Raw genomic sequence first — 13,155 nt, forward strand, 5'->3', positions numbered from 1 at the left:
AAAATAATGGAATTGGAGAGAATGAAATAGAAATTGATAAGTTTTAGAAATTTGTCAAAGGAAATAAGAGCCTTCAAAGAGGGCCTGAGGTTTTTCAGTCTGGGTGCCTGAAGAGATAATGATAACCATTAAATAAGATAAGCAGCCTAGGTGGCCTTTGGCGTTAAACACTGTGTACAAGGATTCAATATGACTATCACACTAAGATTACAAACAGATAATTAGATATGTCACTGTGGGGTTGTACAAAGATATATGTATTTGAAAATAAAGGATGATGCAATCCTCACATTCTGTTAATGCTCATTTACTAAATAATTGTACTGAATTAAGGCTATATTTTTATGCCTTTATGGCAAATTTCTGGATGATGAATAGATATATTGCATTTAGCAAATATTTACTTTTAGAAGTTTTAGATATTTTAGAAATGTAATGCTGTTAAATCAGAAAATTATGGCTTCAGTTATGAACTCTGTTAATAAAGATGGTTTTTTATTTGGGGGTATTTTGGGGCCTGTTTCTTTTATTTTCTGGAGTGCTTTTTTTGCTTGTTTATTTGTTTGTTTAGACTAAGTGAAAGCTTTGAATCAGGATAATTGTGAATGAAATGGTAGTTTCAGTTTCACAATTTGATGAAACATTTTAAGAAATTGATTTCCACCGTGATTATTTTTAAACCAAAGTCTTATCTCTAACGCTTTTGTGGGTGTGATGCCTTCTGTGGAGGATTAGAGGTTGAATATCATTTCTGCAGTAGGAATATGCAACATATATGAAATTTTCAAGTCTCTACAGAATTGAAAAGTCAATGTGGTTACTGTACTTTAAAACATGTGTATACTATGGACCTAAGGTGTTTTTTAATCTTTCATCTTTTTTAGGGATCAAATATCATTAGAAAAATAAGCCATGAGCATTACAAACGTGGTCTGGTGAAATTCAATATTCACTATGGCAATTTAATCCTTGGGAGGAAAGTTAACTCACCACTCTTAACTTTGCATCTAAATATCTTAAAATGTGCCATTGGTTTTATGAAAAGGTTTTGATCTACACTCCTATTTTAAGTTCAAAAGAAAGCCTACATTTTAAAGTGTATTCCTTTTCTGGGTATATTTACTTTGAACTATAGCATATAGTTTTTCTCATAAATCTAACCTGCCACTATCTGTTTTTAAGACTTTGTAAACTTCAAGTGGTTATGATGTGTGAAGTTTGGATTAAACTAAAATTTTTAGAAAACACATGTTATATATTTTGATTGTTTTGAATTTTAACATGGACCAGTAAAAAACTTGAGTGTCTAGCAGAGTAACATACTGCACTGTGTTACTGTAGGAAATCACAGAAAATTACCCTTTCCCATCATGTTAACAATAGACAAATGAAGCAGCTGTTCTTATTCTTAATGTAGTTGCTTGAAAAACTTGCACAACTTAATGAAAATGTCTCTACTCATAAAACTTAAAATGCTCACACATGGAAAAAGTCATAATGTTTTGGCAAATATTACTTTGTTAGGAATGTGAATGAGGTATACCTGCTTCATAACTAGAACTCTGTATAAACGGCATGAAACAGTGGTGGACTGCCAACCAAGCAAGAAGACTCTGACAAAGGATGAATTAATACTCTTCAAAAATACAGATAGTTCTTTCCCAAACATTTTTTTGATAAGGATGAATTATATACTCTTCTGTATTTTTTTTTTCAGGCATAATTCTTGGGTCATCATTTCTACTCAGTATAAACGATTTCCTCCTTAAAACAAGTCTCAAAGAAAGAAGCCGCATTCTGATAGGACCATGTTGTGCTACTGCCAATCTGGAAGCTAAGTGGTGTAAACACAGCGGGAATCCAGGCCCAGAACAATCTATACCAAAAATATCCATTGACTTAAGAGGAGGTCTGCTACAGGTCTGTGGGTATTGGCCATATTTTTTTCATAGGTTATTAACTAGCCTCTGTTCATTTTTTGAACTGTTTCACTAAATTTTAAATCCTTGTGTGGTAAGAAAGGGTATTTGTCAGATTGCTACTTGTTAAATTTTCAACAACTTTATTGAGATATAAGTCATATACCAGCAATCTACCTATTTCAAGTATACAATTCAGTGGTTTTTTAGCATATTCAGAGTTGCACAATCATTACCACAGTCAATTTCAGAACATTTTCATTACCACCAACAAAAAGACCCATATCCATTAGCAGCTACTCACATTACCCTCTAACCCCCTTATCAGGCCTAGGAAACCACTAATCTACTTTCTGTCTCCATAGATTTACCTATTCTTAACATTTCGTATAAATAGAATCATATAACCTGTGGTCTTTTGTGACTGACTTCTTTCACTTGGCATGTTTTCAAGGTTCATCCATGTTTACCAATTGTCAATATTTTATTCCTTTTTATGGCCAAATAATGTTCCATCATATGGATATACCACATTTTATGTATTCATTCATCAGTTGATAGACATTTGGGTTCTTTCCACTTTTGGCTGCTATGAATAATGCTGCCATGACCATTTGTGTACGACTTTTTGTGTGGACATTTCATTTCTCTTAGATATATAACTAGGAGTGGAATTGCTGGGTTGAATTTTTTTTTTTTATGGGTAGACTTTTCTTTTTGAGACAGGGTCTTGCTCTGTTACCCAGGCTGGAGTACAGGGGTACAATAATAGCTCACTGTAGCCTCAATCGCCTGGGCTCAAGTGATCCTCTTGCATCAACCTCCTGAGTGGGTAGAACTATGTGCCACCACACCCAGCTAATGTTTTTTTTTTTTTTTTTTTCCAGTAGAGATGAGGTCTCACTATGTTATTCAGGCTATAGATTTTTTTAATTATTAATGCAAAGTAGTCAACCTGTTGCAAGCACAGTGTCACTAGCAATATATAAGAACAATTTCCTAATATTAAATATTTTACATGTGATGATATCTGATTACAACACTTGATAAATTAGTCACACTGCCAACTCTTAATGCATTTGTCTTAACAGCCATATATAGAATGTGTGAAGGCAACCAACTTATTTCTTGATTATTTTGTATTTGGATAGATTTTAATTTAATCTTCATGTAACTTGATGCTACTCTAAACTTGACATGAATCCAAAAAGCTTGAAAGATTCACAATGATAGAAAATTAAAACAACTAATTGGTCAATAATGGAGACATTAAATGTGAATTTTTTTCTTTCTTTTTTTTTTTTTTTTTGAGATAGGATCCCGTTTTGTTGCACATCCTGAAGTGCAGTGATGTGATAACAGCTCACTGCAGCTTCAGCCTCCTGGGCTCAAGAGATCCTCCCACCTCAGCCCCCCGAGTACCCTGGACCACAAGCATGCACCACTGTGCCTGACTATTTTTTTTAAGAGACAGGTTCTCACTATATTGCCCAGGCTGGTCTCAAACTCATGGGCTCAAGTGATCCTCCACCCATGCTGGGATTACAGGCATGAGCCATAGCACCCGGCCAATTGTTTGTATTTATCTAAAAGTTGTATTGCCTCAAGTTTTCACCAGTTTCCTTTTTAATGCACAGAGCAAGATTTGGGAAGATCCTAATAACTTACTGTTTTGTGTTGCTTTGGAGATTTTCAGTATCTATCAGAAATCTTCATATATTTAGCAATAAGCATGTATTACTTTATGAAGAATATTCATTGTCTTACCTTTTTTCCAAGGCAGCCAAGTAACTTCACATTGAAAACAATAATGATCTGTTTACATGACCAAGTGCTTAAAAATAAAAAGTAAGAAAATTTGAAACCACAGCATCAATAAAAGCAAAAACAAAATACAGTGTATTACCTCTGTATTACAGTCATTGTCTCTTGACAATTTATAGGCTAGAGCACAACATTCTACTCCCCAGTTTGACTTTTCACCTATCTATTTTTCAGCATCCAATAAAAATAAGATTGATGAGAACACAAGTACACTTAGTGTTACATCTTTTACTTTCATTTCTGAGATGCCTTAATTCCAGAGAGCAGAACCTAAGCCTAGAGTTTAAAACTTACCCACACGATATAGGGCTATTATTTTCTACTACTATATATTCTTTTTTCTTTTCTGTGTTACCTGGTTCTCTTAGAATTGATAGTTGTATTGCCTTTATTCAGTATTTACAGAGAAAATTAACATTTTTGAAAGTTTTAATCTTCATTATGACCTACTGGTCATTATATGTCTATAACTTAGTAGTTATAGATTAATATTACTCACATGCAGAAAAAGAAAACTTAATCTCCATTAGAGGAAACACTAAGTCCTTTTGTTGTGAAACTCTACTGTAGCTACTGTAGTATAATTGATTTTCAGGGGCTCTGGAATCCTCTGTGTTGACACAGTCTTACTAAACACGGAAGTTGGGAGCCTTCTAAGTTCAGGTTCATTGAGAAAGCTCCCTCTAAAAGTGCAGAGAAAGAAACCCTGTAATAAGGATTACTTATTTAATCTCATGGCAGAATGTCAGAGCTATCCCACAAGGTTATTGTTATGATTTTATCAACATTTTGGCCTAGAAGATCTTCGTTGCCTTCTCTCAGACTATAATAGGTGTTCTTTTCCCTCTTAGCTAAATTAATTCATAAACATTACTTCACATCAACATAATTTCAATTCAACATTTAAAATTTATTGTTATTCACACAATATAAGATATAATTAATTTTTTTGTTGTTATATATTTATTCAAGCAATAGAATTTCATCCTGTAAGTCAATTACTTTTTAGGAATTATAGTTTATTATAAGTAATTAAATTGAACATAATTACAGTCCTACATTAATTCAAATATGATTATACCTAATTAGTCTCAAGAAATATTTGTATTTAAAAGCCACTATAATTTTTTATGATTTTAAAGGTCTTCTGGGGTCAAGAACATTTGAATTGTTTAGTTCTTCTACATGAATTACTCAATGGATACCTTAATGAGGAGGGAAATTTTGAAGTACAAGTTTCTGAACCAGTGCCTCAAATGTCATCTCCTCTGGAAAAGAATCAGACATTTAAAAGTGAACAAAGTTCAGATGACCTACGGACAGGTCTATTTCAGTATGTACAAGATGCTGGTAAGTAGCAACAGACTCAGTGTGAGAGTGTGTATGTGCATGTGGGTGCATTTTAAATGCATGTTAACTAAATAAAAACAATCAAGATGACTTTTTAAACTGCGTTAAAATTTGCAGTACAAAAATAGTACATTATCATTCAATCTCTCTTAGGGGAAGTTCTTCATTTCTTTCTGTTCCAGAGTATATATAAAAATGACCAACTGGCTTCTTTATATCTTTTATTCTCATAATTTCTTCTTCCTTTACTTTTTCCTCTTTGTCATGTTCCCCTTTAAAAATCATACAATTATTTATACTTTTATTTGACAGAATCCTTGAAATTGCCTGGGGTCTATGAAGTCTTATTTTATAATGAAACTGAAGATTGCCCAGGGATGATGTTATGGAGATATCCAGAACCTAGAGTGCTCACCCTTGTACGAATAACTCCTGTACCTTTTAACACCACAGAGGATCCAGATATTAGCACAGCAGACCTTGGTGATGTGCTACAGGTATGTAATGACCATTCATTGTAAAAAGAAAACATTGTGGGAAAGGGCTGATCTTATATTAGGAAAAATGTTTGGAACATACTTCTTACATTAATAGTATCAGAGAGAAATATACATCTGTGTGTGTGGTGTGTGTGCATCCACACACATATATAATAGGATTTTAAAAAATAAGGTAATAATGTAATCCAAATTCATGATACATGGCAATTTTAAGAGTTCTCAATTCTACTCTCCATTTTATTATGAGTAGATTATAATGGGACAAGGAGGTGTCATTTAGTTCACCACTCCTTTATTAAGTGCCTGTCATGTGTTCACACTCTTCAGAGTTTCTAGAGCCGCCCCATGAAACAAAATATGCCCATGTAAGGCCAGAAAGAGATGACTGTAGTTTTCATTTCCATAGCTGAAATGGTCTTGGGGCTTGAGGTAGGCTGATTTTTCTATTAAAGAAAAGGTCTAACCTGTGATCATATTCCCTAAGGTTTTGTGAAAGTGTGTTGCTTCTTAGTTCCCTGAGTTTAATATAAATGTCATTGTGGATATCACTGTATTACCTTTGTACTTACTAATCTTCTACTGATAGGAGTTTCTCTTAAAATTTGTTTCTCCCTTAATCTTCCACCTATTACCAGATCATACAACCATCCACTCAAAATCTACAGGTCATTCCTGATTACCTTCTTTCCCTACCTCCCTGCGTCAAAACCCATCAACAAGTCCTGTCAGTTCTGCCTACAAAATATGTCCCTATTCCATCTACTTCTCTGTTTCTGCTGATACAACTTGAGTTCAAGCTGCCATCTTCTGTTCCCTACTCCAGTAGCTTCCTAATTGGCCTCTATGCTTCTGTTCTTGACCACTTGGAATGCATTCTCCAAATAGCAGCTAAACTGATATTTTTTAAATGTAGGTTATACTATATCACTTCCCTAACTTAAAACCCTGTGGTGGCTTCCTCTAATACTTAGAACAAAATTCAGATCTCTTGCTGTGGCCTGCAAGGACCTATAGTCTGGACTCTGCTCACCTCTCCAACTGGAGTTCATGCCAGTCTCTCCCTTTCTCATGATCCTTCAGCCACTCTGGCCTCCTTTTTCTCCTTGAGCAGACCACCTCTGTCACATTACCACCCTTGGTCTTCGTCAGTCAGGTACCAGCTCAAATGTCATATCCTGACTAGCCCACTACAACTACTTCATTCTGTATTGCATTACTTTGTTTTACTTTCTCATAGTTCTTATTGCTAGTCCGAATTATGCGTTTGTTTACTTGCATGTGATCTTTCTACTGTTAGAAAATAAGCTCCTTATATGTCTTGATGATGTATCTCCAGCCTCTGGTATATAGGTACACTCACCAAATTTTTGAAGTGACTGCTCTGTTCTTAACAAATTAGTTTTATAATACAAATCAGCTACATATTAATATAAGTCATATTACAATCTTATTTAATTCCTTTTTTTTTTTTTTTTTTTTTGAGACAGAATCTTGCTCTGTCGCCCAGGTTGGAGTGCAGTGGCAAGATCTCGGCTCACTGCAAGGCTCAGGCCATTCTCCTGCCTCAGCCTCCCGAGTAGATGGGACTACAGGCGTCCACCACCATGCCCGGCTAATTTTTTTTTTGTATTTTTAGTAGAGACGGTGTTTCACCATGTTAGCCAGGATGGTCTGGATCTCCTGACCTCATGATCCACCTGCCTTGGCTTCCCAAAGTGCTGGGATTACAGGCATGAGCCACCGTGCCCAGCCGAATTCTACTGTCTTATCAGACTTGCCTAAATGCAGAATATCTGTAGATTTTCAATCAAAATGAAAATGCTCATACATTAAAGTTTTAACTTCATGTAAGGGCTAAAGGTTTATAGTTATAGCTAGATATTAACACATTTATTAACATAAGTGTAATAACTAATTATTGGTGGTATGATGTAAATTATATTAAATAAGGCATCTAAGATAGTACATTTACTAGTGGCATATTTTCTATCTTCTCACTGCTATTAGGAGAGCATAGTGATTAAGACGATGAACTATAGCCAGAATGCCTGGGTTCAAAGGCTTGCTCTGGCACTTGCAAACATTGTCACATTAGACAAGTAACAACCACTCAGGTTGGTTTTTTGTTTTACTTTTTATTCCAACAACAAAATGAGGCTAATAATAATGTGATGATTGTAAGAATCAATAGAATCAATATTTATAAAATACATAGAACTGTGCCTGGCACATAGCAAATGTTATATAAGTATGACTATTACCACTATTACAGATTCAGCAGTCTAATCCAAAAATCTGAAATCCAAAATACTCCAAAATCCAAAACTTTCTGAGTGTTAACATGATGCTCAAAGGAAATGCTTATTGGATTTCAGATTTTGAATTTATGGATTAGGGATCCTCAACTAGTACGTATTTGCAAATATTCCAAAATCTGAAAAATATCTGAAATTCAAAACACTTCTGGTCCCTAGCATTTTGGATAAGGGATACTCAACCGATATTATGATGACTATTGTCCAAACTCCTTTCATCAGTAGAAGCACAGGCTAGACCAAGGAGATCTGGAGTATGATGGATGACTCTACAGACCAGCTGGAGTAATCCAGGAGATCAGAGAATCCCAGGGACCCAGACAGTAGCCTTGGCATATAAGCAAAACACAGCCTGGCAGATTTCAGCAAGCAAAGAGTTGGTATCAAAAAGGTCTTGCTATGTTTCATATTTTGTTGGAGAAATGAAGATCCTATATGTGGGCAAAATTCAAAGACAGGGATGCTGGCCTAGGGAGCAAGACAGGGTTGTAACTACCGGAAGTTAGAAAGGAGGGAGAGCTGGATCGTAGTGGTGAGAAGGAGCACACTCAGAATCTACAACTTGGATCGAGGAACAGATCAAGACTGGCAATGAGGCTGGCTTGATGCCATGCTGCTGAGCTCTCAGTTCAATCCTCATACTCTCCCAAATAGGAGCAGAGTTTGTCCCAGAGCTTGGAGTGGGTCTCATCTGTGGAAACAACTCTCTTGAGTTGCAATATTAGAACGATGCAAAATATTTTGTTTCATTAGAACTTCAGTTGAGGACAGAACATATGTAACATGAATCACAAGTTTGATTTAATACAACAGCTTTCTCCTTGAGGATCTACAGTGCCAGGCCCTGGGCTTGCTCTAGGGGATCCAGAGGCAGATAAGACACGATCACCTCATTAAAAGCTCAATCCTTCAGTCTAGCTGGGAAGTTTCTGTGGTTGTGTGGGGTAGAAGAGTCTAATTTCATCTGTTGTCAGAATCATTCTCCTACCATATGTGATTATTTCTAGTTCCATACTAGAGGCACAGCTAAAATCCTCAACAGCTGATCCTGAATTTCAGGGAGCTTATGAAAGGAAGGCCCTAATCAACCTAGTGTATATTATAAAATGGGTTTTGAAGTCTCAGTTGCCACTGTCTCCCCACCCCCTGCCTTATTTTAACTAACTCAGTGACCTTGGGCAAACTACTAATCTTTTTGAGCTTCAGTTTCCTCAACTGAACATTGGAGTTGATGTTATCTACCTTTCACAGTTGTTGTGGAGTATTATATCTAATATACTTAAATAAATAAATGCATTACACATAGTGAGCTCTTAATAAGTGCTTGTTTCCTCCCCTCCACTTTTTCTTATCACACAAATGCCTAGACCACTAAAAAAGACTCCTAGATGGAATTCCAGGCTCCAGTATGTCTTCCTTCCAGCCTGTCCTTCTAAGTTTTTAGAGGAACAAATAGATTGTATAATTCCCTGAAGAAAACCTTCAGTGGCTCTGTCACTCTGCCAGACTGACCTTGAGAGCCCGGCATAAACTGCCCCCATCCCCCAATTTTGCCTTGCAGTCCCTTAGACATGGTCTGTCCTCTATCAAACTGGCCTATCTGGCATTCCCCAAACCAACCTGTAACATCCTGCTTCCTCTTCATTTGAATCCCTCACATTCTACCAGCTGAATTCCTCCCCACACTTCAGAAGAGCTAAAATGCCATGTAGTCAATGAAGCCTTTCCTAGATGCCATGTTCAAACATGATATAGCCCTCCTCTGAAATCTTGTAGCACTTCATGGTACTACTTTTATGCTATTTTTCACCATATTCCTCACACTTGAACTTATGTGTCCCCATCTTGTGTCTCTCCTAGATTGTATGTCTGTAAAGGAAGAGGTTATATCTAATTTGTCATCATGTCCTTTACAGCAGGGTCCCCCAGCCCATGGCCTGTTAGGAACCGGGCCACACAGCAGAAGGTGAGTGGCAGGCAAGCATTCCCACCTGAGCTCTGCCTCCCAATCTAATGAGCAGGGGCATTAGATTTTCATATGAGCGAAAACCCTATTGTGAACTGCCCATGTGAGGGATCTAGGTTGTGGACTCCTTATGAGAATCTAACCAATGCATGATCATCTGAAGTGGAACAGTTTTATCCCAAAATCATCCCCCCACCCCTTGGTCTGTGGAAAAATTGTCTTCTATGAAACCGGTCCCTGGTGCCAAAAAGATTGGGGACCACTGCTTTACAGTATCCATCGCAGTAGAGGTGTTCAATAAATATGTTGACTGGATAAATGAATCCATGAACTTCCGTGTTCTGTTTCATATCATTCAAAAGTATTACATTATATATCACTATTTTATGGAACAAATGAATGTGTTTTGATTTTCTACACCGAACTATATCAGGGTGCATTGTGCTATTCTTCAGTGGTATCATCTGCTGTACACACAGCCTAATGTCATTACATCACTCAGCCTCTTTGTGATATCATTGAATAGTCTGCCAAGCTTACTTGCTCCCTTAAACAGTAGCTAGTTCTTAAATACAGAGATATATTAATCTCCTTAGGTTTAGTCCTCAAAACAGAATTGAGTTTAGATGACTTTTTCCTTCAAGACCATTTAATTCACTTAAAAACTGGCCTTATAGAGTTGACTTATAATACAGAAGCCTCAGATTTGTCTCTTTATATTCCTCATTCCATGATTGTTGATGAGATTTATAAACAAACTCTCCATATCACTTCATGGAATTTATTTTGTGATTGTAATGAAAAATATAAACATGAAAAACGTGTCTATAATAATAAATCAAACTAATCATAGGTTCTGAATAAAAACCTCAAAATTAATGTTCCTAGAACGCAAAAGCTTATTTTATGATCAGCTTATAATTTTATCATGTGAACTTTTAAATGTTAGTAGTATATTTAGATCTTAATAAAATTAGCATCTGTTAGATAAAGTAATGCCAACAACCTAGGAGTGTTGTGCAGTTTAAATGGGTCTAAATAAAAGACATTTCTGGCACTGTATATGGCACATAGTAGGTTTTCCTCTCTCCTAATCCTCCTGTGTACACTGCCTATTGAGGATTCCATTTTGGAAATGCATATGTTCCCAGATTATAAATATTCAGTCCGTTTTTTGGTAGTAAAATTGGTAATGGGTATTTTAATTCCTGTACAGATTTGTCATGGTTCTTGGCCATTGTCACATGCCAAATGAAGATATCTAAAAGTTTATGGCAACATGAAAATCAATATGAAAACAAGAAGAATACAATGATAAGGGAACAGGAACAAATTCTTAAGATTGAAAATGCCTTTTTTAATCGAGAAAGTGTTAGCCACACCTGGCTAATTTTTGTATTTTCAGTAGAGATGGGGCTTTCCCATGTTGGCCAGGCTGGTCTTGAACTCCCGACCTCAAGTGGTCTGCCCGCCTTGGCCTCCCAAAGTGCTGGGATTACAGGAATGAGCCACCAAAAATTCTATTATTTATAAGTTACCCAGTATGAAGTATTTTATTATAGCAGCATAAACTTTCTAAGACACAGAGAGAACATAAATGGTAGAGATCTCTGTTATTTTTGCTCCAGTGGGCATTTCTGATCACTTGTGTGTTTTGCACCCAGCACTGTGCTGGGTACTTTACATACATAATAACTCATTAAATTTAATTTTACTCCATGAGGTGGGCATCATTCCCATTTTACAAGTAGGAAAACTGAGGCCAAGAAAAAATTAATTAACTGGTTGTGAATCACGAAATTTATAAGTGAGGGAGCCAAAATTTAATCCCCAGTCTTTCTGACTATAAAACCTGTTTTTTTCACCTATATATAAAAAATTGAGATGATACATTAGGATGACAGTGAGCCACCTCATTGAGAAATGTGGAAAGAAGGAAAATAGAATTATCCTTTTACTTCAAATGTTAAATCATGAAATAATGAGTTAGACAAAGATATGCAAAGTACCTTTAAGTCAGTAAAAAGACTGCCAAACACACAAGATGGATTGGGTATTGTATTAGTCTGTTTTCACACTGCTGATAAAGACATACCCAAGACTGGCCAACTTACAGAAGAAAGAGGTTTATTGGACTTACAGTTCCACATGGCTGGGGAGGCCTCAATATCATGGCAGAAGACAAAAAGGAGCAAGTCACATCTTACATGGATGGTAGCAGGCAAAGAGAGAGCTTGTGCAAAGAAACTCCTGTATTTAAAACCATCAGATCTGTGAGACCCGTTCACTATCACAAGAATAGCATGAGAAAGACCTGCCCCCTGATTCATTCATCTCCCACTGGTTCCCTCCCACAACACATGGGAATTATGGGAGCTACAAGATGAGATTTGGGTGGGGACACAGAGCCATACAGTATCAGGTTTTAAGATAGCTAAAGAAAAAACTTTTCCTTTAGAAAGATGACTGGTCAGCTCTGGAGCCCAGGAGGGTCACAGAAATATTTGTTGGAATGGATCTTCCTGCAGCAACCAAAGAAATGGTGCCTAAGAGTCTGGTTCACCTGGTAGCTAAATCCCCTTTATGGAAATGAATGTAGCAGCTGTCAAATCTCTGTGTCTAACATTCAAATCATATAACCACCTAAATATCCTTCTAATAGTTTGGCTCCCAGTGTAGTCTGTCTACATGGAGAAAGTATATCATACACTGGTTGAGCCAACATCAGTATCCAGGCTGCTTGGCAGTTGTACATCTCATGGTAACTTAATAACATAACTTGGCATTTGGTTTATATGTCAGTCTCTAGTGAACTTTGTTAGCATGAGTCAGCATTCCTAAGTCTGGTCAGTGCTAGAATACCACTGAAATTTTCTGAGACTCTAGGACCAATGGCTAGATCTTGAATGATGGTTAATCCATCATATTAAATGCCCTTTTCTGGCTACCTGCCCCTCCCAGCAGGTTGGCCTTTCCCTGATGACATCTCTGTTCAATATGTCACAAACCTTTTCAAACAAATGTCTATTCTCACTACCTTAAGAGTTATGAGGAGTGGGGATAATGTATGTGGAGCATTTAGCGTAATGCCTTACATAGTTGAAGACCCAATCAATTATTATGACACATAATAAATGGTAGCTGTTATCATCATTATCTTCTTCCCCGTACCAATTGATCAAAGAATCTGGATTCTTTGTGTTAGACCACATTAGACAGACAAAGCCCTGTTTTCTGAGAAGGAGGTTTTTGTGTTTATAGTCTGTTAATGTCATAATAAT

At 36.5% G+C, this 13,155-nt stretch overlaps 1 protein-coding gene across 22 annotated transcripts in view; it reads left to right on the forward strand.

Moving 5' to 3' along the window:
• VPS13B (vacuolar protein sorting 13 homolog B) overlaps positions 1-13,155 on the forward strand; it is a 915,151-nt gene that overhangs the window by 751,227 nt on the left and 150,769 nt on the right. For all 22 annotated transcript variants that reach the window (XM_063669399.1, XM_054497603.2, XM_054497598.2 and 19 more), the window contains 3 exons: positions 1,718-1,920; positions 4,886-5,093; positions 5,406-5,590. In XM_063669399.1, coding sequence (XP_063525469.1) covers positions 1,718-1,920; positions 4,886-5,093; positions 5,406-5,590 — 596 coding nt within the window. The remainder of the gene's footprint in view (positions 1-1,717; positions 1,921-4,885; positions 5,094-5,405; positions 5,591-13,155) is intronic.

The sequence above is a fragment of the Pongo pygmaeus genome, chromosome 7 (assembly GCF_028885625.2).
Source record: "Pongo pygmaeus isolate AG05252 chromosome 7, NHGRI_mPonPyg2-v2.0_pri, whole genome shotgun sequence".
In the NCBI taxonomy this organism is placed as follows: domain Eukaryota; kingdom Metazoa; phylum Chordata; class Mammalia; order Primates; family Hominidae; genus Pongo; species Pongo pygmaeus.